At 39.4% G+C, this 27,872-nt stretch overlaps 2 protein-coding genes across 4 annotated transcripts in view; both read left to right on the top strand.

Moving 5' to 3' along the window:
* The first annotated feature begins 1,439 nt into the window (after nt 1-1,439).
* Nucleotides 1,440-21,627, top strand: tfpia (tissue factor pathway inhibitor a). Of its 2 annotated transcripts, none has more exons than XM_022680459.2 (7): nt 1,440-1,540; nt 15,004-15,204; nt 17,847-18,017; nt 18,830-18,886; nt 19,782-19,847; nt 20,015-20,194; nt 20,885-21,627. In XM_022680459.2, exons 1-7 carry the CDS (start codon nt 1,474-1,476, stop codon nt 20,950-20,952), a joined length of 810 nt encoding a protein of 269 aa, XP_022536180.2. In that variant the 5' UTR covers nt 1,440-1,473; the 3' UTR covers nt 20,953-21,627. The 2 variants fall into 2 exon arrangements, with proteins under 2 accessions (XP_022536180.2, XP_022536179.2); XM_022680458.2 differs by having other exon boundaries at nt 18,827-18,886.
* Nucleotides 21,628-23,435: 1,808 nt separating this feature from the next.
* Nucleotides 23,436-27,872, top strand: part of calcrla (calcitonin receptor-like a) — a 31,950-nt gene continuing 27,513 nt past the window's right edge. For both annotated transcript variants that reach the window (XM_022680460.2, XM_049484667.1), the window contains exon 1: nt 23,436-23,565. The gene's annotated coding sequence lies outside the window, so the exon portion shown is untranslated. The remainder of the gene's footprint in view (nt 23,566-27,872) is intronic.

Raw genomic sequence — 27,872 nt, 5'->3', positions numbered from 1 at the left:
TCTCTTAATACCTCAAATTTATTCCTCTTTCTTTAACTCTGCTGTGTTTTTTCAGGAAGTTCATTAGACTGGCTGAAACTCGTCACCTGTAGACTCACCTTTGTTTGCACTATTACACACCTTTCACCTGAGCTGAGGGATGCTGTGATGTCAGATAGACAGATCTGTCTGATGTGGCGTCAGGATTGGATATCAGAGATCACTGATGGACTGAAGATGGCAGAGGGTCAACTGCTTCCCCTGGTGCCCACATAGCGCCCTCTAGAGAAACACAAACAAAACAAAGGGACGCCCACACATTCCCACCATTACTGTTTAAACTGCAGAGCGATGTAGAGAACGAATGCAGGAGTAGAAGTTGCTGTGTAGGGCGCTCGCACAGGATACGGCATGGACCACACCAGGGGTCTGTAATTAGTTTTGGCCGCAAGCCAGATATTTTCCAAGCCATTACGTGGCAAAAAATATATATGTTTTTGGCAAATGCAGCAGGTACACCCAGAAAGAAAGGAAAAAATAAACCCTTGTCGTTAGGGTTGCTCTGCAATACACTACCACTATTAACTCAGTGATTTTAGTAAAAGAGTGAAACTCCAGACGTGAAGAGATGAAAGCAGACAGGCGTCTGATCCGACCCCCCCGACCCTCCCGACCCCCCCGACCCCGCGGATCAGATTAAACACGGCAGGATCAGGAGCTCTGATGGAAGACGAGGTTAAAGATGTGAATATTTCAGTTGTGACGTATGAACTGAGAGGGTGAACTACACAACAGCATTAAGCAAGAAACACAGAGCACAGGGGTGAAGAGTACTGCAGCAATACCTCTTAACTCCTTCATGGAAAAACCTTTTTTATTCACTTTTATTTTTTATTTTATTCTTAGTTTATCTTTTACACAAAGATATGTTAAATAATAACACATTGTAATAAAACAAGCAATATAACAATAAAGGACCCAACAACAGAATAAAATATTTTACAGAAAAATATATGTATATTACATTTAGTAAATAATGTGTACTGTAATAATGATTAAGCTACACACACACTGATGAGAAGCGGCAGCCAATCACACACAGCTTACTCTCAACCGGAAACCACCGTCCACCTGCAGCTCTGCATCCATCACTGAGGTCATATCTAAACTCACAGCATCTACAGTATTTATACAAGCTGAGGATCTTATTTAAAAAATTAATCTTTATTTTATTAACACAACACTCTCTTATCAGCTGTAAACACTGCACTATAAATAAACATATAATATAATATTACTATAATTAGTGTAATATAGTATAATGTAGGGGAGTGTTGAGTCTCTCTGCAGTGTAACACTAACCCTGCTCCCCTGCTCAGCTCTTATCAGGAGGAAGTGAGGGGGCGTTTCAGGGGGCGGGTCAGGGGGCGTGGCTTGTGGCTAAAAGTTGAAGTTCAGGCTGGAGTGAACAGTAGTGAGGTAGTTGTGAGCAGGATGAGTGTGCTCAGTGTGCTGGTTTTACTGCTGCTGCTGGGACTGAGCTGGGGACAATATATCAGAGGTAAGAGTTACTATATCCCTAATATATTATATTATATTATATTATATTATATTATATTATATTATATTATATTATATTATATTATATTATATTATATTATATTATATTATATTATATTATATTATATTACAGCATTCTCTCTAATAGAAAACGGTGGGACTGGGCTGTGGAAATGTGTGTGTGTAGTGTGTGTGTGTGTGTGTGTGTGTGTGTGTTTGTAGTATAAAGTGTAGTGTAAAGTGTAGTATAGAGTAGTGTAGTGTAGTGTTTACTGTAAAGTGTAGTTTGTAGTGTGTGTGTAGTGTAAAGATTAGTGTAGTGTAGTGTTGCGTAGTATATATGTGTGTGTAGTGTAAAGTTTAGTGTGTAGCGTAAAGTGTAGTGTGTGTGTGTGTGTAGTGTTTAGTGTAATGTTTGGTGTAGTGTTTAATGTAGTGTTTATTGTAGTGTTTAATGTAGTGTAGTGTGTGTTTGTGTGTGTAAAGTGTAGTGTTTAGTGTAGTGTAGTGTGTGTGTGTGTGTGTGTAGTGTAGTGTAAAGTGTAGTGTTTAGTGTAGTGTAGTGTGTGTGTGTAGTGTAGTGTAAAGTGTAGTGTTTAGTGTAGTGTAGTGTGTGTGTGTGTAGTGTAGTGTAAAGTGTTGTGTGTAGTGTAGTGTAGTGTAAAGTGTAGTGTTTAGTGTAGTGTGTGTGTGTGTGTGTGTGTGTGTTTGTTCAGAAGCCTGACTGCCTGTGGGTAGAAACTGTTCATCAGTCTGGTTGTTCTGGCCTGAATACTATGGTACCTTCTGCCTCACCTTGGTGGGACGGGTTTCAGCACAACACCTCTTCTTTTTCTTCTTCTATTGTTTAATGGGTGATGATAGACTGACTCTATAAACTTACTGTAATTAATCTGAATAAAATCAGAACCTTCCAGTAAAGAGTTTTACACTGTAAACTAACCGGATCATGATTCAGTTCATTCAGACTGAGACCAGAACTTTTATCAGGACCATATTCAGGTTTACAGCATCTTTACAGCGGCTGCTTCAGTTCAGTCTGGGGGGGCGAGTGTAGAAAACCCTACTTAATCTGAGAGGCAGGTTCCTGATCAGGTTCCCTATTGGCCAGCTGTTCACTATTCTCCACACCACTGTTCACGCCACCCCACCGTATCTAACACCACACTTCAGCTGTTCTTCACCGTCTGGACCCAGTCCAATCTCACAGAGCCGGCTCTGGTTTTCTCATGAGCGATGGTGGGGGTGTTTAGTATTATCCCAGTTTGTGGAATAATTTGGGGGAGGGGTTTAAAATTAGGAACTGCCGTTACCGTCACGCTCGGTGTGCCCATCACACCGAGCACCGCCTGCACTATAACACAAATACCATTAGACTTTCAAACACAAACAATCATCTAATCATACATTTACCTCAACAGTGCTATTCTAATCACATATTTACCTCAGCAGTGCTATTCTAATCACACATTTACCTCAGCAGTGCTATTCTAATCACACATTTACCTCAGCAGTGCTATTCTAATCACACATTTACCTCAGCAGTGCTATTCTAATCACACATTTACCTCAGCAGTGCTATTCTAATCACACATTTACCTCAGCGGTGCTATTTTAATCATACATTTACCTCAGCAGTGCTATTCTAATCACACATTTACCTCAGCAGTGCTATTCTAATCACACATTTACCTCAGCGGTGCTATTTTAATCATACATTTACCTCTGCTTCCTCTTCAGGCTTTTTGTTCTGGAAAAATTAATCACTGCTATCAGAATCACTAATCATCCAATCACAACGTCCAGAGAAATTTAATTACTACTAAAACCTGCGGCTCTATACCCATTTACCATCACACACTTTAATCAGAGAGAGAGAGAGAGCGAGAGAGAGAGATAAAGAGAGAGAGAGAGAGAGAGAGAGAGAGAAAGAAAGAGAGCAACGAGAGATGGAGAGAGAAAAAGGGAGAGAGGGAAGTAATGTGGGTGATTATGTGTAATTATTACATTATGGTAAAAGTGTTTGGTGTTTCAGGCACAGCGCTGGTTTTATGTTGGGTCTATATATAGGTCATAATCAGAACCGAGGAAGATGGATGATCACAAACCATCAAACCACCAAACTGAACTGCTTGAATTTTTACACCAGGAGTAAAGCAGCATAAAGTTATCCAAAAGCAGTGTGTAAGACTGGTGGAGGAGAACATGATGCCAAGATGCATGAAAACAAAAACTGTGATTAAAAATCAGGATTATTCCACCAAATATTGATTATTTCTGATCTCTTAAAACTTTATGAATATGAACTTGTTTTCTTTGCATTATTTGAGGTCTGAAAGTTCTGCATCTTTTTTGTTATTTCAGCCATTTCTCATTTTCTGTAAATAAATGCTCTAAATGAGAATATTTTTATTTGTAATTTGGGAGAAATGTTGTCTGTAGTTTATAGAATAAAACAACAATGTTCATTTTACTCAAACATAAACCTATAAATAGCAAAATCAGAGAAACTGATTCAGAAACTGAAGTGTGACCTTCATTTTTTACAGAGCTGTATGTAATACAATATATGTACATGTAATACATATTAATAATATAATATTGCATATTAATATTATTTAAATATGAGTCACTGTTATTTACTAGAAATCTAACAGTAAAACTGAAAGTGTTTTTACTGGATTCTGTGAAAAACTGCAGCTTATAATCCGTCTCAGCGCTAATGATGCAGAGCTCAGGAGTTTCCCATGATCTGACAGGAAATAAGAAGATAAGCTACTGAAGGGGAAGTGAGACGCTTCCATGCAGCGGATTCGGCCTTTAGACACACGAAATGAGATCATGCATTAAAGTGGAAAATGATACTGAGTGAAGGGAAATTCCCTTTCATAAGTTTTTCCTCTTTTAACTTTTAACTTTCCTTCACAGCAGTGTTTATTCACACTGATCTGAACAGATACAGAGAATACTTTCCTACAGTACTCCTTTATTTTATGATATATTTCATCTGAATTGTCAGTTAATGGCCTTTATATTTTGTGTAAACTATATGTGAGCCATCAATCATGCACAGTGCAGCATGATTTAGAGCGCGTCAGTGTGTCTTTGCAATCATAACGACAGGAAAAGTACACCTTGCACAGCTTAAACACGCAAAAGTCATGTACTAACTCTCTTAATTAATAAGGGTCGTGGTTTATTCATTTTGAGCGTGACGTGAAATAATAAACCAATCAGAGTGCCTCTTGCTCATCATTCTCTTTAAGAGTAGAGTCAGGTGAGCTCTGACTTTGGTGGATTGCTATTGTAACGGTGCAGCTACCTGGACGTGTCCAACAAACTCTTCTCAGCAGAGGAAACTGAGCTGCTGGTTGACGCTGTGAAGGAGCTCCAGCAGCTCATTTACGGGAACAGCAATGTTATTTTATTTACTATTCTGTTTATTGTTGATGTAAAAGTTGGGTTTGTGCTGCTGTGTGTTCATGTGTGTGTAATAAGTGGGGGTGTACGCTCGGCTCGGCACGGCGCCTGTGTTACCGAGATAGCGATGAACGTCTGACTGTTGGCGTCTGTCTAGGTTGTATTCAGTCAGTGGAGCTCCTGTGTTTTCTGTTACCAAGATAAACAAGATAAAACTCCAGAAATGTACCTGAACACACCTCATTTCCAGAACACCACGCCCATCAGTGTAGATATATTCAGAAGCAAAAAAAAATTATTGAGCATTGTGTGTTTTTCTTGGTTTAATGGAAGTGTAGTGGCGGTTTTGTTGGTGCGTATATGAAGTACTGGTCGGACTGATACGGCTGTGTTTATGAGTTGTAGACGCTGGAAGAGCTTATCTAAAGGAACGTAGACGATGTTCTTCCTGCAGGAACTCAAAGCTGTGGTCGGGGTTCCCCACACTCACAGGAAATGAGATAACCCACTGAGAGAGAGAGACGCCCGCCGCAGGACATTTACCATAAAACCCTTTATTATCATTTTCACTTTTATTCCCAGCACTGCTGACCAGTTCACTTTATTAACCTCATAATCTCCTACTTTATTTATTACACTAATAATCACAGACCTGCCAGTTCGTTAAGTACAGATTCACACTGTTTATTTTCCTAAGTATCAGTAAAAATAGGAGTGATGAGGGGAAAGAGTGAGCGCCATCTACTGTACTGTACCCACCCAGAGAGAGCAAGACCAACTGTGCTCTCTCAGGGCTCTGGCAGCTGATGGCAAGCTGCATAAACAGGATTCAAACTGGCAATCTCTTGATCATAGTGTCTGAGCTTTAGACCACTGGACCACTCGGAGCCCCTGAATACTCCAGAACACCACGCCATCAGTGTAGATATATTCAGAAGCTCTGCTGCTGTATAAACCAGGCAGGAGGAAGGAGTGAAAATACACTGTAGACTGGCATAGTGCCAGCACTATTGGCAGATGGCTGTACAACACAGGGCTACGTGCACACAGACCTTTACCACAATCACAGATATCACCTTGCTAACATCACCAATAACACTACAGTGGTGTCGTACCAGATTGACACAGACTCCTCTTCAGTGACGAGTTCTAAATATATATTTATTTATCGTTCCAGGTAAATTTTATATCTGATTTCTGGGTTAAATGCTGCTGCTGCTGCTGCTGATGAAGTATTAATTTGTGTGTGCGGGTGAAGCTGTGCGTGTTGGTACAGGTGGTGGAGGTGTGTGGGTGGGCAGGTGGGGTAGGTGAGGTGGGGGTTCTGCAGGTATTGTATTGTAGAGTGTGGATTACAGCGTGACCCGTCATGCCTCCTGCCGGCTGTATGAGTGGCGGGAGTTCGCTGTAGTTGTGTAGGAATGAGGTCGAGTCGTGGCAGGCTGCCGCTGGCACCAGTCCTCTGTTTGTTCTGGGATCGGCAGGTTCAGATTTCAGATCTGATCATAAAGGCGGTCTGATCCCAACTGTGACTCACCGGCTCCATCTCTACCAGAGTAAAGTTCAGATACCATCTCCTCACGCCTTCATCACCTCCTCCTCCTCCTCATCATCATCCTCACTACTGCACCTTTAGCTTAGCAACTAAAGCTAATCAACCCTTTTAGACCTGAATTATGTTCTGTTTACTGTCTCTGATGAACACAAAAGAAGAGGTCTAATATTATAAAATATTATATTATAAAATAATTGCTTTTGTAATTTATTTTAATTATAAAAGTGTTTTAAATAATATTAAATTAGTAAAAATGAGCTTTTAATTTGCCTCATTGGCTCTTAGTGCTCCCATGTCCTAATATCTCAGCTACTGTTTCATTGGCTGATTCTTTGGTAATTTCTGATGGACAAAAGACTCAATTATTGTTTTGCGCAACAAAACCTTAAAAAAGGGAAAGAAATTATGTGCTTTGTAAAAATGTTGTATGTGGCATTTACTCACTGTTTAAGCTGCAGTTTGCTGAATAAATATCTGTGTCTGTCACGATAATTACGTTAATTAATTGTACAATATATATATATATATATATAATAACCCCCATAATTTTAGCTGCTCTTAATATTTCCTCTTCACAAAAAGAGACTTTTAACGTGAATAAGCCGGTATGTAGACTTTGTTTAAAAAATGTTTTTGTAATTTATGTGTGATTTATAATTTGAGTACTTAAACACAAACAAAATAAATTCATTATCATGCTACTGTCTTAAAACTATATCAGTGCCGTTAAATGAGCTTCAACTGGAAAATATGATATTTAAAATCACAGTTTATGTATTTCCACTTGTGTCTCTCTGTTCCTATAAACTATAAGTGTCAGGAATCATGGTAATATGAGCAGATTGAATGCTCCTCCCTAATTGTGACATCACTATAAGGAAACCTGCATAGAACCACCCTGACTCCACCCCTCACCCATCAAACACCACTCACTTTATCAGTTGAAGAAACACCATTGAGCTTCTGAACCATAGACAGTACACAGCATTATGATTAGCCAGCAGACTTCGTATGAGGGAGGGATCTATATTGACTGTTTATGGTGAGTCAGCAGATGAGGGAGATGTAAGAACATTAAAATAATGAGTTGTGTGCTTCTATCTCAGCTAATCATTAACTTGTTTGTTTGTGTGGTAAACGCTCAGTGTAAACATGGGGGGTGGCCAGCAACAGCGTATTTGCATAAAAGTGACAGAGCCCTTAAATGTCTGGTTCAGAAAGGGACTGAAACTGGTGAGAATATAGCTGTGTGAGCAGTGGGTGTAAATAATTCCAGAGGAAATCCGTATAGATCTTTGTGTTTGATGAAGAGTCTGAATCTATTCTGTAGATAAATTCATCATCATCATCATCATCATCATCATCATCATCATCATCATCGGATCATCTCTGTTTGTAACATCTGTATTGAGATCATTTCCCCTCACTGACATTTAGCGTTTACAGCCGCTACGCTCTGCTACGCTCTGCTACGCTCCAGCATACTTACACCAATATTCAGCTTCATATTTTCCACCCCCCCCCCCCACCACCTCAACCCCCACCCCCCCCCACCCCCCACGCTGCTGGGCTTACTTATGTTCTTTTCTCTCGGCTGCTCCTGTCCATCAACACCAGCTCTAAACCCCAGAGCTCGTCTTTATTTACCAGCTTTATTTACAAATATACAGATATTTTACACTGCTGGTTTAACAGCGTTACAATACAATTCCCATTAATGCAGTAAAAAATACATAGAAATGTAGTTTATCTCTGCTTTACTGGAGTTTCTCCTGTTTCATTTCAGCTGGTTTTATTCCGGCTTCTCATCGTTCAATAAAAGCCCTCTCCAGATAAATCTCTTCATCCAGATCTGTTAAACCTATATTAATGTTTAAGTGTTAAGTTTATTGGAGTGTTCAGTGTAATATCTCAGCACAGTGAAATTATCTGGTTTTATAATTGGAAAATGGGGAAATGGGTAATTGAGTAAATCTAGTTTTGTCTCTGCTTCATTTCACCAGTTTCATCTCTATTTTTTCTGCTTAATGCTCAAATTAATTTGTTTTAATTCAGTTTAACACTGTATTATTGGGGGTAGTGGTAGTGGTGCGAACAGTAGTGAACTGCAGTCTGGGTGATTTACTGTGTATAAAGCTCCAGTCAGGATCCTCTGATTAAACCCGGGAGAGAGAGAGAAAAGGTGCTACAGGGATAACTATAACTATAACTATAACTATAACTATAACTATAACAGAGGGCCTCATATTAAAAAATCCTATATATCCAGTGAATAATATGTGTGACTATTTTATAACTATGTTAGTACACTGTATAAAAGGTCAGTATTAACAGCTTAGTAAGAGTAATTCACTCTTCCTTCATCAGTGGAGAAATCTGAGTATCGCTCTGGCCCCGATATACAGCTCTGGAAATGTAAAATACCACTTAAAAATGATGAGTTTCTTTGATTTTACCAAATTAAAAACCTCTGGAATATAATCAAGAGGAAGATGGATGATCACAAACCATCAAACCACCAAACTGAACTGCTTGAATTTTTACACCAGGAGTAAAGCAGCATAAAGTTATCCAAAAGCAGTGTGTAAGACTGGTGGAGGAGGAGAACATGATGCCAAGATGCATGAAAAAAAACTGTGATTAAAAAACATCACGGTTATTCCACCAAATATTGATTATTTCTGAACTCTTAAAACTTTATGAATATGAACTTGTTTTCTTTGTAATCAGACTCAACCTTTCACTCGACAATAAACAGCAGAATGATTCAGTTATTTACTTTACTGAAGGGCCGCAGCTTACAGGAATTATTTACTGAAAACTCTTAATTTATTAAATAAGATTAAGCAGTATAAATCTGATTAATAAATCTGATAAAGAGAGATGGATTTGAGCTTGGTAATTAGATTTCTCAGGGCATGCACACTATGCTAAGGTCGGTTTTTATGTGATGTTTACATGAATTCTTATTCTGTGAGTTTATTGGCTGGTTGTAAAGCAAAAATCTGATTATTGCCTGATTCATATAAAGTCTGAGTTTAATCATTATCTGATTACCCAAATTAATTCAAACACATTTGTTGATGAGAAAACTGATAAACTTTGAAGTTCTGTAATAATCAGATTATAAAGTTTCTGTAAACACATATTATTGATAAAATATTGATTGAATTGTGATATTCAGTTTTGTAATATTGTATCAATTTTAAATTATATTGATTATTAGTTATTAGTCTAGTTTGGTGTCAGAAGCGGAGAGGGCAGTGTTTTCTATTACTCAGATTTTATAAATAAGAATATTGATTACAGTATAATGATATATTCTGATATATTAAATGATAACCCCTGTATCGTGATCCATAGTGTTATAGAATAATAATATAAAGAAGGCAATTTATATCTGGTGCCTATAGTATATATTATTATTATGCACTATTAAAGACTAAAGTATAAATATATAAATAAATACTGTATATATTTATTAAATTAAAAATGAGTCCAGACTGTTCAGAACCGGAGCAGCTTGGTGAGGTTTTTACTCTTCAGCTTTTCGGACCTCAGATCTCTGTTCTCTACATGATCACTGGTTCCGGCAGTGTGGGCCGGGTTCTGACCCAAAACTTCAGGACTAGATAAAGATCCATCTCCTCAGTTCTGCAGGTTCTTCACTCGGTTCTGCTGGACGCCGGCGGGTCATAAAGATCTGGTTTGTCTGGCCGGGACCGGTTCTGCGTTTCTGCAGTTCTGTGGTTCTGTGGTTCTGAGGTCCTGTGGTTCTGTGGTTCTGTGGTTCTGCGTTTCTGCAGTTCTGAGGTTCTGTGGTTCTGTGGTTCTGCGTTTCTGCAGTTCTGAGGTCCTGTGGTTCTGTGGTTCTGTGGTTCTGCGTTTCTGCAGTTCTGAGGTTCTGTGGTTCTGTGGTTCTGTGGTTCTGCGTTTCTGCAGTTCTGAGGTTCTGTGGTTCTGTGGTTCTGAGGTCCTGCAGTTCTGTGGTTCTGAGGTCCTGTGGTTCTGTGGTTCTGAGGTCCTGTGGTTCTGTGGTTCTGAGGTCCTGTAGTTGTACTGGTACCGATGTACTGTTTAATGTATGCCTGGTTCAGGTGCTGCCGTATGTCCTGCGGCCCGGCGCTCAGTGCGGTGCGCTGACCCGAGGCCCGGAGGTGATTAATTGGACTGTCCCGGATTATTGGTTTCATGGAGCCGCGGGTGCCGAGTTCAGGTAATTGGGCCGGGTTCAGCCGGGCGCGGTTCTGTTCACGGCGCTGAAGGATTTAGTGCTGCCGTTACTGTTGTTGTTATCATTCAGCTGCAGGAGAAAAACAGGGTTTGGGTCCGAAGGGATTTCAGGTTCCGCTGATAACCAGTGCATTCTGGGAGCCGGGGGGGGGGGATTAACACCACCGTATCATCAGCTTCACAAACAAACAAACAAACAAACAAACAAACAAGTAAACAAATAAATAAGCAAACAAATGCACAAACAGGAGTAGATCTGTAAACGGCTGTCGGCTCCGCCTCCAAGGCACTGTCAATCATAAGATTAGATATAGTAACTCTTGTGTGGAGATACATGTTATTGTCGTGTTACCTTTGATATCACTTTATTTGGACGGTCCAAATAAACAGAAAACTCAGACGTTCAACTAACATTCAAATTGAACGTCTATTAAATGCAGCGGAACTAAACCTAAACCTAAAATATTATGATTAGAGTTTAGAGGTGTAGAGTGTAGAATCAGAATAATTTACTTTCACATTTCAGTTCAGTTACATTTAATAAACGTTCAGCTGAATTTTATTTGAAGATTTATGAGGCATCTATGAGGAAACATTTATACATTATTATTTTGATGTTCTCTTGTCCCAGAAATAAATGCAATAAACAATATTATTAGAGATTCACTGAACAAAAAAACTAAAATTAACTACATGAAACTCTTGAGTGAATTTTACTCACAGTCCTGCATTTAGCGTTAATATCCGAGTCCTGTTCAGCTTTTATCTTTCAGCTTGTTAACAGCTGGTTTTCTTTCTTCTTCTTTCGTCATATAATTAAGTGATTGTTCTGTAAACATTATTCAGTCTTTTCGTTTATTCGTTTGTTTTGTTTTTGGTATTTTGAATAGTTATATTTGGTTGCCAAATATTCAGTATATCTGTGTGTTTTGTTCTGTATTCACTGCATTAATTATAATCAGCTTAACTGATAAACTGTTTTCATGGCCTGAGTTATTGTATAATATTGTGAAATGTGCAAAATATTAAAAATAATATGAAATGTGAATCAGTCAGATCTGGGTGGTTTTGGGGATGTGTTGATGTGTTAGCCTGTTAGCCGGAGAATCCGGGAATCAGAGCGTCAGCAGAACCAGAACACTGACCGGACCGGACTCTGGACTGTGTGTGTGTGTGTGTGTGTGTGTGTGTGTGTGTGTGTGTGTGTGTGTGTGTGTGTGTGTGTGTGTAAACAGTAAACAGCCTCCAGTCTGACCGTCTGACCTTTAAATCCAGTAAACAGCCAGAACATTCTGACCAGTTAACTCATCTAAACAATTAAATATTGTATATTAATAAATAAGCTTTGCTTTATTGACTTCAAATTAAAAGGTGATATCAGTAAAGTCATTGCTGGTGATAAATTGAGCACAGCAGTGGGTTTATAATCAAGAATTTATTAATTCTATATATGATGTAAATCTTTCTCTAAAATAGTTAAAATTCGTAGGTAAAATGATGTTTTACAGCCTGTTTACGTCTAATTTTATTAAATTAATTCCACTCTTCTCCTGCTAACGTTTACCTGCCCGGCTCAGAGCGGGTTACCTGCGCAGGTGAGGTGGGCGTGTCCTGTACTCTGGACTGATCCTGCTGACTGATTGGTTGGATATTAGAAAATGTGACTCCTGATCAGAGGTCAGAGTTACTGTATCTGTAGGTCATTCTATAGCTAATGCAGATTATTATTATTATTATTATTATTATTATTATTATTATTAGTTTTTATGTTTTATTAATTTATTTTTTATTAAGGTATTAATAGGTTAATGAGCTCCAGTCCTCACTGGGATCAGTTCCTCTATCAGGGAAATCCCGTCATGATTAAAGAGTTACTGATTTACTAAAACTCAACTTTACGTCACTCTGAGCAAAAATGACTCTGAATAACGTTTCCTCCAGGAAGTAAAAGAGCTTCAATATTCATGCTGGGACTGAGTATTATTTCACCATGCTGACCATGTTCACCATGTTCTCACACTGAGATGTAGTTTAAAAATATTATACACTAAAATCAATGGAGTTAATTTTGTGCCAAAAGTTTTACACCAGAAAATCAAATCTGTAATCCAACCAATAAAACAGAAAGAATGTATGTTGCAAATTTCAGTATAGAGTGTTAAATATTGAGTATTGAATATGGAGTACAGAGTACGGAGTATTAAGTATTGAGTGTCGAGTATCAAGTATGTAGTATTGAGTATGGAGTATGGAGTATTGAGTATTAGGTATAGAGTATTAAATATGAAGTATGGAGTACTAAGGATTGAGTATTAGGTATAGAGTATTAAATATGAAGTATGGAGTACTAAGGATTGAGTATCAAGTACTGAGTATACAATTTTTGGCAACACTTTAATCACACTCACATAAACTACAGAGCATTAGTGTGGGGAATAGTGAACAGTGTGTGTGCAGTACAGGTTATTGTAGCTGTGTGGGGAATAGTGAACAGTGTGTGTGTGTGCAGTACAGGTTATTGTAGCTGTGTGGGGAATAGTGAACAGTGTGTGTGTGTGTGTGCAGTGCAGGTTATTGTGGCTGTGTGGGGAATAGTGAACAGTGTGTGTGTGTGCTGTACAGGTTATTGTAGCTGTGTGGGGAATAGTGAATGCTGGGAGAACTCTGGTGAAAAGTGAAGGATGTTGTGAAGTTGTAATGGTGAAATCGATCAGTGGAACGTCCTGTTTTCCTCCTGCGTCTGGACCAGAGTGAGACTCTTCAGCAGGACGAATCTTCTCTCTCTCCTCCATATGTTTTTCTGCTTTCAGCTGAAGAGCTGCCGGCGTTTTCTGTCCCGTTCACTTGTTCACTAGAGATGAGCCCATATGGGGACGCTGGACTAACGCCAGAATCTGATCATTTACATTTATAAACCAGAACATTTATAGAATCAGAGACTGAATCAGCTTAAATCTGCATTACAGAAACAAATCTCATTTACTAATAGAGTGGTGTTGCAGATAATTAATTGAAATGCAGATTTTTTATACAATATAAAGTATTTATTCACTATTACACCTTAAAAAAGGTACAAAAGTGTCTTTACTTTAATATAATTCTAATACATATGTGTTTTAATTCTAATAACAAATGGACGTACAGCGCAGCACCTGCAAAATGCCGTCCAAACACTTTTGGAGCTATGCTGAAACTGAAAGGGCTATATTTTAGTGATCTATAGGTGAGCCATTAATCATGCATCGTGCAGCTTGATTTATGGCGTGTCAGTGTGTCTTTGCTGTCGCAACGATGGGAAAAGTACACCTTGCACAGCTCAAAAAGAAGCACAAAAGGCATGGACTAATTCTCTTAATTAATTATGGGTGTGGTTAATTTTGGGTGTAACGTGAAATAAACCAGTCAGAGTGTCCCTTGCGGATTGCTTTCGACCAATCAGAGCACTGCCTTTTCACCCAATCACACCACCTCGCCTCTAGCTTCACACTGGAGTCAAAGTCGTTATTAATGATTAGACTCGCCAGTGACCGCAGTATTAATGCGATTTCTCACAACATGAATCATTGCATCCATTCAAGGATAAAGTCCCGCCCTTTAACAAAAAGAGCCAATCAGATTGCTGCTTGTGCCGAGAGCCTTAGAGGGTCAGAGTGCTAGTGATGGACCCGCCTCGCTGTGGAGATCTGCTCAGGCGCAGTAGCTACAACCAGCGGAAAAAACAAGTTTTTATACATGAGGTTTTTCATGTTGGAAAATATAGTGTTTAAATGATGATCAGAACATCAGATCAAAGCATTTTAAAACACCATTGTGAGGCTTCTTTCAGATCTTTCTTTCTTTCTTTTTGCAGATCTGATCTTAAACATTTAATAATCATTTTTATTATTATTAATATCCAGAAGAAGCGAGCAAAAAAACCTTTGATAAGAGTTAAAGGGTTAATCAGGCGTCTAAACCCTCAACTGAAGTGGGAGTGAATCAGCCTTCATCTTTTATTATTGTGCATCACTCTGGAGTGGAGTGTGAAGCGTGGGTGGTTTACGTGGTGTTCAGGTGAAGGGCAGGTGGGCATTTTATCAGCTGTAAACAGTCTGAGATCTTTATTCAGCTTCTCTGATTCTCCAGAATCCTGTTTTTCTGTGACGGTACAGAAGCTCGGGTCAGGAGCTAAAGACCCGCTCAAATCATCATTAAAGAGTTTTATTATTTCTATTGGTGGATGAATTCTAACGCTGCCACTCTCTCTGCCCCCGCAGATGGAGGGCAGCCCCGCCTCCACATCTTCCACCACTCCTGCGCCCTGAAGAAGGACGAGGGTCCGTGTAAAGCGGTGAAGGACCGGTTCTACTTCGACATCGACTCGGGTCGCTGCGAGAGCTTCGAGTACGGGGGCTGCCAGGGAAACGCAAACAACTTCCAGACCCTGGAACAGTGTGAGGAGATGTGTGTGGTCAAAGGTAAGAGCCGCAGGTGGAGGTGAGGGGGCGGGACTCTGAGTGGGTGGGGTTAACTCTGTTTATCAGGAACCTGGAGAGGAACAGAAATAGCATTTAAAAGATCCAGCAGATAAATTCACTCTGTAAATACATTCTAAACCCACACAAACACCTGATCAGACTCTCCTCCATCAGATCCACTGTAGTCCTGTATCTGTCCCTCTGTTTACTTTATTATTCTACTCATTATTTTAATTTTCATCATTATTATATTCATTGAAGGAACACATAAGGAATCATCTAAAATAATCTTATCTGGGGAGCTATTTGTTAACTTGCTGTTTCTGAGGCTGGTAACTCTGATCAATTTATCCTGTACAACAGAGGAAACTCTCGCACTTCCTTTCCTGTGGCAGTCCTGATGAGTGCCAGTTTCATCATTATTCATTATTCATTTCATTTTTGATGGTTTTCCAGTGACTGCACTTGAGGAGAATTCTCCTTTTCAGATTGACTGACCTGTAATGTTTATTCTTTATTTAGTTGAGTAGTTGTTTCTTCTCATAACCTGGATTCGAACATTACTGAAATATTCACTATTCACTGTATACCTGTAACTCTACCTCTTCACTACTTTACTTTAACTGATGCTCTCAAACACTTTATTAAGAGACAAGAAATTCAAGTAATTAACTCTTGATGAGTTCAGCACAGCTGTTAACTGAAAGCCTGAATTCCAGGAGACTCTACCTCATAAAACTGACTGAGAAAATCCAGCAGAGATGTTCAAAACTGATCATCTAAACAAGAGGAGATACTTTAAAGAATCTAAAATATAAAATATAATCTGGTTTATTTAACACTTTTTTGTTTAGTATTAATCTACAGTACAGTATATTTTAAAATAATGAATAGAAACAGGAACTGGTACAGTATATGATGCCATAATGATCTGATTTATTTAATCTGTCTATATTAACTCTTTTGCCAGATTTTCAAGGTTGGCACATCTAGTAGTGCATCTTTTCTAACTATAAATTTAATTTATTAATTTATTTTTAATATTTTTATTTTTTCTATCCCATCAACTAATTACTGAATAAGAATAACACAAGTGTAATAATGTAATTCAATGTTGATTAATTAGGCATTAGAGATTTTAACAAAAAATTTTGAACACAGCGTATCTCCATGCCTATTAAAACAAAGTTTATCTCAATTAATGTAATTGTCTAATTAATTTGAGGAAATTATCAGCAAAAAACAGACATTGAAGAGAAAAGTCTTCCTCAGCAGCTAATTTTACAACATTATTATAAAAAATAAAAACAAAAATCTCCACTATTGTACTATAATACGCTCTATTCTATTGTCTATAACTTCATCTCAGCACTCAGGTATATCCATATAAATTCCTTGGCGCTGGTTTACGGTGCTCTCAGTTCACCAGCAGGGCGTTTCCCCTCTGTATAATAAACTCATAAAGAATAATCACCAACACAACAACCTGCTTATCACATCATTACTGAGAACTAACACACGATTCCACTGCAGGAGGGCGGAGTTCACCACAGTTCACTATTTCACCAGCAGTAAACACTCTGCATCATCAGACTGATACTGAGTAACAATTCAAATATTATAAATATTACAAACGTTTAATATTAAAGGAGAGGGAGCATGTTTATATTATGCATGACTTTCCTTCAAAATTCTCTGTAAAGAAAGTATATTATATTCAGTTATTTTTTTAACCAGGTAATTGATTAGTTTAATCGTGTATAATCAAGCCCTGATTGATCGATCAGCTTCTGAATGATCTCCTCTAGATTCACACTAAACCTTCATGAATCCTATTATATTCTGTTCTGTATTTAATCGATTAGTTTTGTTCAGTTTCACACTGAAGTTTAGAGACTGATCTAATAAACTACTTTACTACATCCTGACGTCATCACTCACCTACAGTGGGCAGGGCTATTTGCTCTGCGCTCAGCTGGTAAAGGCAGTGGGGAAATGCTATTGGAGGAGGAATGTCTCCCTCTACTGGTGAGAATGAGCAGCGCATGTGAGCTGCTGTGAGTGAGGAAAGGTTCTGTTAGGAGCTCGGCTCATTTTCTAGGTTATTTCTCAAACTCTGTTTTTTGTGAAAGTGTGTTCTTAAAACAGGTACACACTATACACACTGTATACATATGTTCTTATACACACAATATATTATTCCTATGCGTGAATGTCTTGTGTGTTTTTTGTAAATGTGTGTTCTGTGTGTTTTGTAAGTTTGGTGTGTTTGGTTGGTTTGTTTTGAGTTATATCAAATAAAGATCTTGCATTACGTTCAGTCTCCTTCATATCGAAGAGAGATTTGTTACACCATCAGTATTTTCTTAACTATTGTCCCCCACAGCTTCTGTCTAAACCTCGGATTACCCTCTGCCCAATCAGTTTCATTTTATACGTGTATTTCTGAATGTATAGAACTGGAGTTGTGTGTTTTCTGTTGGTATTAATGTTGTGTAGTGCAGAGTTTCAGTATTCAGTGCAGGAAACTCTCAGCAGAGTGAGAATTCCCCAAACCCATAAACTCTCCTCTCTCCTGTCTGCAGCCGCTATTAAACCCATGATTTACAGCCTGAGACTTTTCCCCTCTCTCTCCGCTTTAGAGAATAAGAGTCCCTGCCACCTGGAGGACGAGCCGGGTCCGTGCCGGGGGCTGGTGCCACGCTACTTCTTCGACAGCAGGAAGCAGGAGTGCAGGAGGTTCTTCTATGGTGGCTGCTTCGGAAACGCCAACAACTTCAAAACCCTCAAAGAGTGTCGAGATCGTTGCCATCGTACGTCCAGTTAACTGTTAACTAAAGTACTGACAACTAAAGTACTGACAACTAAAGTACTGACAGAGTCAAGATTCAGATAAAACTGACCCAAAGTCAGTTTAAACAGTAATCTTTTTTATGTTATTATATCCGACATTAATCTTAACAGTTTAATCTCCTAAACTGACACCCATGCACTAAACAGCATCACATCTCAAGTATCTGCAGATAATCTGTCAAATTACATATTTTTGGAACAGAGACATTTGTCAGCTCACCACTGAACCCCTTACTCACTGCTGTCATCCATTTTTCACTTCTGCTCAGCAAATGATTTGATGTCAAAGTCACATTTTAATTTTAAAACAACATAAAATTCAGAATTAGACCACTTTTATCTATTAGTCGAGACAATAATTCATATATAATATATTTATATAATAAAGTTTTCAGTCATTTTGTCCTCTCTGCTCTGAATAACCTTCATCCCCGCGTCTGGCTCTGTTAATCCAGTCGTAAACTGGGTTTGTTTTTTAATCAGTGGTGTTAATTATCACTGTCGGCTCTATAGACGAGGCTCCTTAGCCAGTGGAGCGGAGCCAAAGATACCCAGGAGCTGCCAGGGAGACAATTGTGCTTTTTCCCAGCAGGCTTTGCAGACTCAGATGTTTCTCCAGCACATAAATAATCCTAAAAGGCAGTGGAATGTGTAGAGCAGTAAAGAGCTTTGGGGCAATTAGGGCCACAAAGGCTGAAAAACAAGCACTTGGTGATGATTAAGCATTTTAACCAAAAAAATAAAGTACAGTTGTTTTTTTTTATCACAGCAGGTAATGATACTGATGGACCCAGACCTGACACCAGTACTGAAAAATCCCCCAAACCAGGTAAACTATAGTGATGATATATTAGAGTGATTACACTATTATAGTAAAATAATAATAATAACATATTTATTAAGTTTATTAGGGGATTACTGTTTTGTAACTAAAATGAGTCTCTAGTTTAAACCCTGTTGGTTCCTCTATGCTGGATATAAGATGAGATTGAGAGGGTTGGGTTTGGAGGTTCTACGGGTTCTGTATGGATCCTGCAGCACAGATGTTGCTACAGCTGGGCCTGTAGATCCTGTAGCTCTACACTCGTAGGTTGAAGCTGAAGCTGAGTCCCAGCTGCTCCATAAATGCTGGATTGGTGATAAATCTGGAGATCTGCAGGACGAGGAAGTGCTGCAATCTGGTGGAGACTGTGTTCCTGGGAAACCCTTGCTGTGTGTGGGTGAACATTATCCTGCTGAAAAATGTTGCTGCTATCAGCTGGAAGTTCTGCAGAAGAGAAAGCAGCAATACATGGATCTGCAGGATGTTCTGCACAGATCACTGAGATCACTGTTAGTAATGTTCCTCCTATCACTACTAGGAGTGACCGACTCTCACTGTATGAGATGCTCCTCAGATCATTAATCACACCTGCAGTTTACACTGTGAACTCTTCAGTCCAGCACAAAGGCAGAATTGTAGAGCTGAAACCAAGAGACTCTAAATTTATACAAACTCGACCATCAGATCTCAAACAGAACCTGGATTCATCACTAAAGATGAAAACAGTCTGTAGAAGGCGACTGTGGTTGGCTGATGGACAGTCTAGAAGGCGGGGAAGTTCCTATATCCAGTGATGCTCCTCCTCCCACAATCTGTGAACTTTAAGTATTAGGATTATAAATGTGTCTGTTAATGTAAATGGCTGAATAATTACCTCTTATTAAACTTCTGTTAATTACAGACGAACTCATCGACTCTGCCCCAAACAGACAGCCCCAGCGACAGCCACGCCCAGAACCCAGCAAAGGTAAACCCACCTACAGCTACACACATACAGTGGCTTGCAAATGTATTCATACCCCTTGACCTTTTTCACATTTTGTAGAGTTGTAGTAGTTGTATTAGAGTAATAGTCGAGTTGGAGTAGTAGTGTCTGCAGTAGGTCTGACACAGTGTGATGTTTTGTGTGTTCAGAGTTCACTCCTCCAGAACCGTGTCTGAGTCCGGTGGATCGGGGAAACTGTGACCGGGTAGAGAGGAGATATGCCTTTAACCCGCGGGTCAAACGCTGCCAGATGTTCCAATACAGCGGCTGTGGTGGCAACCGTAACAACTTCCTCCACAAGAGACACTGCATGAAGACCTGCACACCAGGTAATGTCTCACCATATCTCACAATTACACAACCAATTACACAAACACACAACCAATTACACAAACACACAACCAATTACACAACCAATTACAGATCCACTACAAACACAGGACATGAACTTTTAAATAAAGGAAAAAAGAGTTGAGACATAATGACTTAAATCAGATTTTAGCATTTTTTCTGAAATAATTTAATAATTACATTAAGAAATACATCTCTAAAAAAATAGAGCACTTAAAAATGATGAGTTTCTTTGATTTTACCAAATTGAAATCCTCTGGAATATAATCAAGAGGAAGATGGATGATCACAAACCATCAAACCACCAAACTGAACTGCTTGAATTTTTGCACTTGTACCCCCCTGTCGTGTAGATGACGCTAATTCACCATTCACTGTGATCTTTTCACTACAATATAGACTGAATTCTGTTTATAGAGGAATCATACTAATTGGAGCGACACTATATGGACAGGTCGAATTAAGAGAATAGAATTATGTATAAAATCTGTGATTTTTCCTCACTTTTTTGTTCTTTACTGTAGTAGACAATAATAATAACAATAATATTCTGCCTGTATGGATACTTCATTTTAAACCTAATTTAATTTTAAATGTTTTAAAAAGAGTATTTTTATTAATTAACGAGGTGATTAATGTAAATTGATGTGATTTTTCTTTTTTTTCAGATCACTCGCGATTGAGACAAATCCGGATAAAGAAGAAGAACTCAAATATCTTATTCAGATCCATCTAAAACCTCATAACTCCATCTGATCTGATACTACACTACCTGTCTGATTATGGAATATTTAACTCAGTTGTAACTGTTTAATGATTTGAACTGATTATAACTGTATTTTCACTAATTGTGTGCCTTGTTTAACACTTTATGCACTGTTCCTTCTGCTTATGTGTATCTAACCCAACTGGTTTGTGTGTTAAACACTGAAGAAATACATGCAATAAATCAGTTTTAATAAAATATGTACAATAGTATCAAACTATATTACATCTACATCTATTTACTGTGTTTCAGTGTGTGAATTATTTTGCAATGTTTATTTCGTTACATTTAATATACGTTATAAGGGTTGGGTAATGGATCTTATATATTCAACTGTTCAAAACTATTTTTGCAGTGTACTGTGTCACCATATAAGCCTTATGCTTATTATATATATATATATAAATCATATATCATATGATTACTATATCATACTATATGAAATCATATATTATGATATATGATAATTTCTCATATTGAAATATGAGAGCCCTATACTTTTATTCAGTATATAGATTTGTTCTGCTTCACACTCATAACTCTGAACTGTGTAAATACATATATATTTACATTACTGTATATTGTGTGTGTGTGTGATGGTGTACTTTTATTTTGAAAAATGAAATTAAATCTGTGTTAAATAAATGTGTTTGTTTGTGTGTTGCTTCATCTATACAATGTAAACAGTATAGGGAACTACTCTGTAGTAAGAATGTTCAGGTGCAGTTTAACCTGATTTATTACCTAGATAATATTAATGCAGCTATTAACTAAAGCCGTATGTACAGAGATTACCGTTCCAGGCAGCTCTGACCAATCAGAGGAGAGAAAGTGTTCATGTGGTTTGACGGGAAGCATTTTGGTGTGTTTAAGTGTTTTATGCCTGTGTGAAAACAAACTAAACAAACTCATCAGCAGATTCAGACCAGAGAAACCAACTACAGCTGTAAAAACACCCTGTAAAGTAATGAAGGTTTGATTAAAAATGAAAATAATTAATAATAAACAATACTTTGATGATATTTTAAATAATAATCTTTTGTTAAACAGTATTAATCATGTTCATGTAGAAATATTCATGTTCTAATAAAATATGATTACAAATATGATCTTACTCACATAAACTCGATCATAGTATGATCACAGGGATAAATAGAGAGAAGCTTTGGAAACACTTTAGTATTTATTAAACACAGCAAACGTCATTTTAGGATTACCTACATTATTTTCTGATTCAGTCATATAATTATTTTTTTTAATGGATTTTCTTTGTTATTTTTATTTTGTTTAATTATCTTATAGTGAAATGTAAGGTTTGTTACTGATCTGAAATCTGAAAGCCCTGGTGGTTGCGCTGCTTCTCCAGACCACGAGATGGCGCTGCTACAGCATTTATAGCTTCAGATATTCAGCTGTTTTTTTTTCTTGTCCTTTAAGGAGCACCTGTAGCTGACCAGGTGACCTCAAGTCATTTGCATAACTACCACAGTATAATATTGAATGAAGCAGTAAAACACCAAACAGCAGTTCAGTATCAGGATTAAAGGAGTTTCTATATTCCCTGATTATTTAAAGAGGAAGTGATGTGTGGAATCACTGTATGATTAAATGAAGGCTACAGCTGTGAGTGTGTGTGTGTGTGCGTTTGTGCGTTTGCACATGTGTGTCAGCAGTGGGTGGAGCTTAGTTAATAAAGCATCTGAATTCATTGAGCATTAGACGGACATCAGTAGATCCATCTACCAGAACCACACGGTTCTGTTTTATAAAACCACTCCTTGCTGCCCTGCAGAGAACAACAAGTTCAATGTTCAGTTTTACAGTGTTAAATATGTCAGGTCAAGAAAGGCTTTCTTTATGTTTCTTTTTTATAAAAACAAGTATTTATGTAAAGTGAAATCAAGAAAGACCATATTTTATTTTTTATAAAAAAAAAATAATTTATGTTAAGTTAATTCAAGAGAAATTGTCTTTTTAAAAAAAAAAAAAACGTATTTTTTCAGGAAATAGTTCAACTTTAAATGTCTAGAGATACATTGTTGCTGTTAAAAATGCATGTTCCAGTAAAGGGAGTATTGGCAAAACTGGTTATAGTTTTTATGTTAAGGCGGCGCCGCGGCGGGAGGTGGTGTCTGCAGCTGCTGAAAGTAACTAATAAAGTAACTTGTACAGTAACTTTAGTTACTTTTAAAATCAAGTAATCCATAAAGTAACTAAGCTACTTTTTAAAGGAGTAATCAGTAATCAGTAATCGGATTACTTTTTCAAAGTAACTATACCATCACTGGTGTCCGGATACTTTTGGCCAGTCAGAGTGTGAGTAAACAGACTGCCAGCCAATCCTGTTTCCTGCAGTGCAGAGCCACAGCCGACCAATCCCAGCGCAGGGGCGGGGTTACCGCGGGCCAGTCGCAGTGCGGGGGGCGTGTCGGCGGGCGGGGCTTGGTGCTGGTGGGGGATGTGCTGCTGGGTTTGGCTGCAGCTCCGGATCTCCGTCTGATCCAACAGCGGGTTTAACCTGAGCTCAGCCCGAACCGCGCGCGCCGAACCAGAACCCGGACCCACTGCACCACCCAGAAACAGGTAACCCACACACCTGCTGTGTGTGTATATAGTGTGTGTGTGTGTGTGTGTGTGTGTGTGTGCGTGTGTGTGATGTGAAGGAGCCGCTGGGGGTCCTGGAGCTGCTGACTGAGGAGGTGTGTGTGTGAGAATGAGAGAATATGAGGTGTGTGTGTGGGTTCTAGATTCTGGGTTGTAGTTTCTGTTCAGTGCGAGGTATATATATATATATATACTGTACCGATAGTATAAATACATGATCTGTGTGTGTGTGCAAGGTGTGCGTGTATGTGTTTGTGTGTGTGTCTGTGTGTGTGTATATATATATATATATATGTATGTACATACACATATTAGGGTTGTGTGTACTAGGGGTGTTCCATATCATATCATACGCAATAATATCTAAAATAATTTTAATATGATTAAAAACTCCATATCATAGTATTGTAATATTAATAAAAGCATTTATTCTGTATTAGTTTTGCTGTATTTAATGTATTTATTTTAATAGTTTGTTTATATTCAGCATTAACTTTGCTGCACATTAGTTCTGTGGTTCACATTTGTTGGTACTTTACTTTATTTATATTAAAATAAATGTATGTATATTTTGTTTTATAATAATTTTACAAAATGCAGTGTATTATTTATATACAATGTAGTTCTATCACCAAGAATATTGTTATCGCAAAAATTCCCTGAAATACTGTGAAATTATTTTAGGGCCATATCACCAGCAGTGGAACTGTGTGATAGAACTTCAGAAGAAGCTGTTTGTGTTTGTTTTTATTAAAGAGTTTATCCTGATTTTGTTGGAGTAACTTTCTCTGTTGGCTCTGGTTCTGATGTTGGATCTGGTTCTGGTTCTGGTTCTGATGTATCGTATCGGTTCTGCTGAGGGATGAGGTGGAGATGATCTGAATGGAGAGAACTGTCATCATTACCGGAACACAGTGTCCTGAGTACTGAGTACAGATCAGTCCCCGGACTCGGACTGTTTTTCTCCTCTTTTTACTGATTTATTTCTTCATCATGTCTCCTGATAATTAGCATGACTGATCTCTGACTGATGATTGGCTGTTGGGGGTTTGAGTTTGGCGACTGGGATGAAAGTGTTCGGACGGTTTGATCTGCTGAAGTTGGACAGTTCTTTAATCTGTAAATGATGGAGTAGATCTCTTTAGAGATCCAATGAATAATCTATACACACATACAGCACACACTACCTAATCAAAACACAGCTCAACACCTGGATTAATCTCAGTAAACAGGTACGAGCCTCCCATTGGATAATTAAGCAATAATACACTCGAGGTTTGTGTTAAAAAGTGTATATTAGCACTGCAGGCTGAGTACTGTAGATCACTACAGCAGTGCCAATATTACAGGTTATAACATGAACCTCGAGTGTATTATAGTGATTATACCACAGTTCCATTATCACTGTTTATTGAAAGATTAAAATAAAATAGTTCCATTGCTGCTCTGTTTGTTTGTAGCTGCACTGTTTGGCTTGTAAGCGCTGCATCGTTGCTAGGTTACCTGTATGTGGTGGAGTAATACAGTAATACATGGAGAGCTTCAGTTAAAGTGCATTACCGGCTGATAACGGCCCTCATAGAATGCCTCTCAGCCAATCCCATTGCAGGGTTGGAGCTAACTGTGGTATAATTAATAAATAATTATTATGAAGAGGACAAATTCTCCTCCGGTTGGCGTGTCTGTTGGTGTGTGTGTTGGCATCAGTAGGCGTGGCTGTTTGAGTCTCTGTTGCTGTGTCTGTTGCTGTGTCTTTGGCGTGGCTGTTGGCGTGGCTGTTGGCGTGGCTGTTGGCGTGTCTGTTGGAGTGTCTGTTGGCGTGTCTGTTGGCGTGTCTGTTGGCGTGTGTTGGCGTGGCTGTTGGAGTGTCTGTTGCAGTGTCTGTTGCCGTGTCTGTTGCTGTGTCTTTGGCGTGTCTGTTGGCGTGTGTTGGCGTGTCTGTTGGTGTGTCTGTTGGCATGTCTGCTGGAGTGTCTGTTGCCGTGTCTGTTGCTGTGTCTTTGGCGTGGCTGTTGGCGTGTCTGTTGGTGTGTCTGTTGGCGTGTGTGTTGGTGTGTCTGTTGGTGTGTCAGTAGGCGTTGCTGTTGGCCTGTCTTTTGGTTTGTCAGTAGGCGTTGCTGTTAGCTTGTGTGTCAGCGTGTCAGTAGGCATTGCTGTTAGCGTGTCAGTAGGCGTGTGTTGGCGTGGCTGTTGGCGTGTCTGATGCGTAATTGCGGGGCTGCAGGACGTGTTCAGGCTGAATTACGGTTCTGAATAAACATCCTGGTCATCTGATGACCCGGTGGATTCGGGACGATGGCGTATTGAGGTCAGTGAGAGCTGCCACTCCTGCCGTCGTCTGCCGGATGCTGAACGGCAGCCGGGTCCTGACGGCCCCCTCGCTCCTCCAGCCCTGAGTAATCAGTGGCAGCTCTGCTCACGGTTATACTCGGTTATATAAGCAGCAGATGATGATGTTTGGGGCAGCAGGAGGCGGAGCACGGCAGGAATGATTCTGTTCATATTTGGCACAACACTCTCTCTCTGCTAGATGGGGCAGCAGCAGTGGCAGCAGCAGTGGCAGCAGCAGTGGCAGGAGTATTACAGCTTTACCATCTTTGCTCTGTTTTTCAGCTACAAAGAAACACAAGCCTAATTATGATTAAAAACGAATAAATTAACTTTTCTGTTTTGGGTTCTGAATGGGTTCAGACTTGGTTGTGAGTTGGGCTTTATGGCCTGGATCTGGGAGCTGGCACTGGGAGCTGGCACTGGGAGCTGGCGAGGGGCAGAGGTGCCAGCTGGCACAGAGGACTAATGAGAGAGAGATCTGTCACCAGAACCTGAAGAGCTAAATAAATCACTTTATAACACTACAGATTACACCAACACTGTTTACTAGAACTAGGGTTTGGGACGGGTCCAGCAGTGCTATTCTAATCACACATTTACCTCAGCAGTGCTATTCTAATCATAGATTTATTTTGATACTGCTATGTTGGTAAAGGAAAAATAAAGCTAAAGCTAAGTTAGCTTAGCTAATAAATAATATTTTCTCAACACAGTCCCTCCAGCTCTCAGTGAGGCTTCTTTCTAGTGTCTGTGTTGCCATGACATCACCTAACCTCCATCACCTGACCTCCATCACCTGAGCATCACTCCTCCACCCACTCCATCACTGACTGCAAGGTGTGGGGTCTCACACTGAGGTGCCGACAGATCAAATTAATGTTAGGTTCCTTCAACACATCTACCCAACATCACCAGTCAAAGGTATAACATTATAAACACCCCACACACCACCACCATGCTAATCACTGCAGTGCTGAGAATAACCACCCAAATAATAATAATAATAATAATAACAATAACAATAACAACTAGATTGCAGTTCCTGGAGAAACTGCGAGTGTGATTGCAGTGCTGGCTGGTATCTGCTAAGGTGTTGCTAGGTGGTTGCTAAGGTGTTGCTATGTGGTTGCTAAGGTGTTGCTATGGTATCCGGGGTGGTTGCTAAGATGTTGCTAGGTGGTTGCTAAGGTGTTGCTAGGCGGATGCTAGGGTGTTGCTATGGTATCCGGGGTGGTTGCTAAGGTGTTGCTAGGTGGTTGCTAGGGTGTTGCTAGGCGGTTGCTAAGGTGTTGCTATGGTATCCGGGGTGGTTGCTAAGGTGTTGCTAGGTGGTTGCTAGGTGGTTGCTAGGGTGTTGCTAGGCGGTTGCTAAGGTGTTGCTATGGTATCTGGGGTGGTTGCTAAGGTGTTGCTAAGTGGTTGCTAGGTGGTTGCTAAGGTGTTGCTAGGCGGTTGCTAAGGTGTTGCTATGGTATCCGGGGTGGTTGCTAAGGTGTTGCTAGGCGGTTGCTAAGGTGTTGCTATGGTATCCGGGGTGGTTGCTAAGATGTTGCTAGGTGGTTGCTAAGGTGTTGCTAGGCGGTTGCTAAGGTGTTGCTATGGTATCCGGGGAGGTTGCTAAGGTGTTGCTAGGTGGTTGCTAGGTGGTTGCTAAGGTGTTGCTATGGTATCCGGGGTGGTTGCTAAGGTGTTGCTAGGTGGTTGTTAGGTGGTTGCTAGGGTGTTGCTAGACGGTTGCTAAGGTGTTGCTATGGTATCCGGGGTGGTTGCTAAGGTGTTGCTAGGTGGTTGCTAAGGTGTTGCTATGGTATATGGGATGGTTGCTAAGGTGTTGCTAGGTGGTTGCTAGGGTGTTGCTAGGCGGTTGCTAAGGTGTTGCTATGGTATCCGGGGTGGTTGCTAAGGTGTTGCTAGGTGGTTGCTAGGTGGTGGCTAAGGTGTTGCTAGGCGGTTGC

Source organism: Astyanax mexicanus, chromosome 11 (assembly GCF_023375975.1).
Source record: "Astyanax mexicanus isolate ESR-SI-001 chromosome 11, AstMex3_surface, whole genome shotgun sequence".
NCBI lineage: Eukaryota > Metazoa > Chordata > Actinopteri > Characiformes > Acestrorhamphidae > Astyanax > Astyanax mexicanus.
This window is presented reverse-complemented; position numbering and strand designations above follow the sequence as displayed.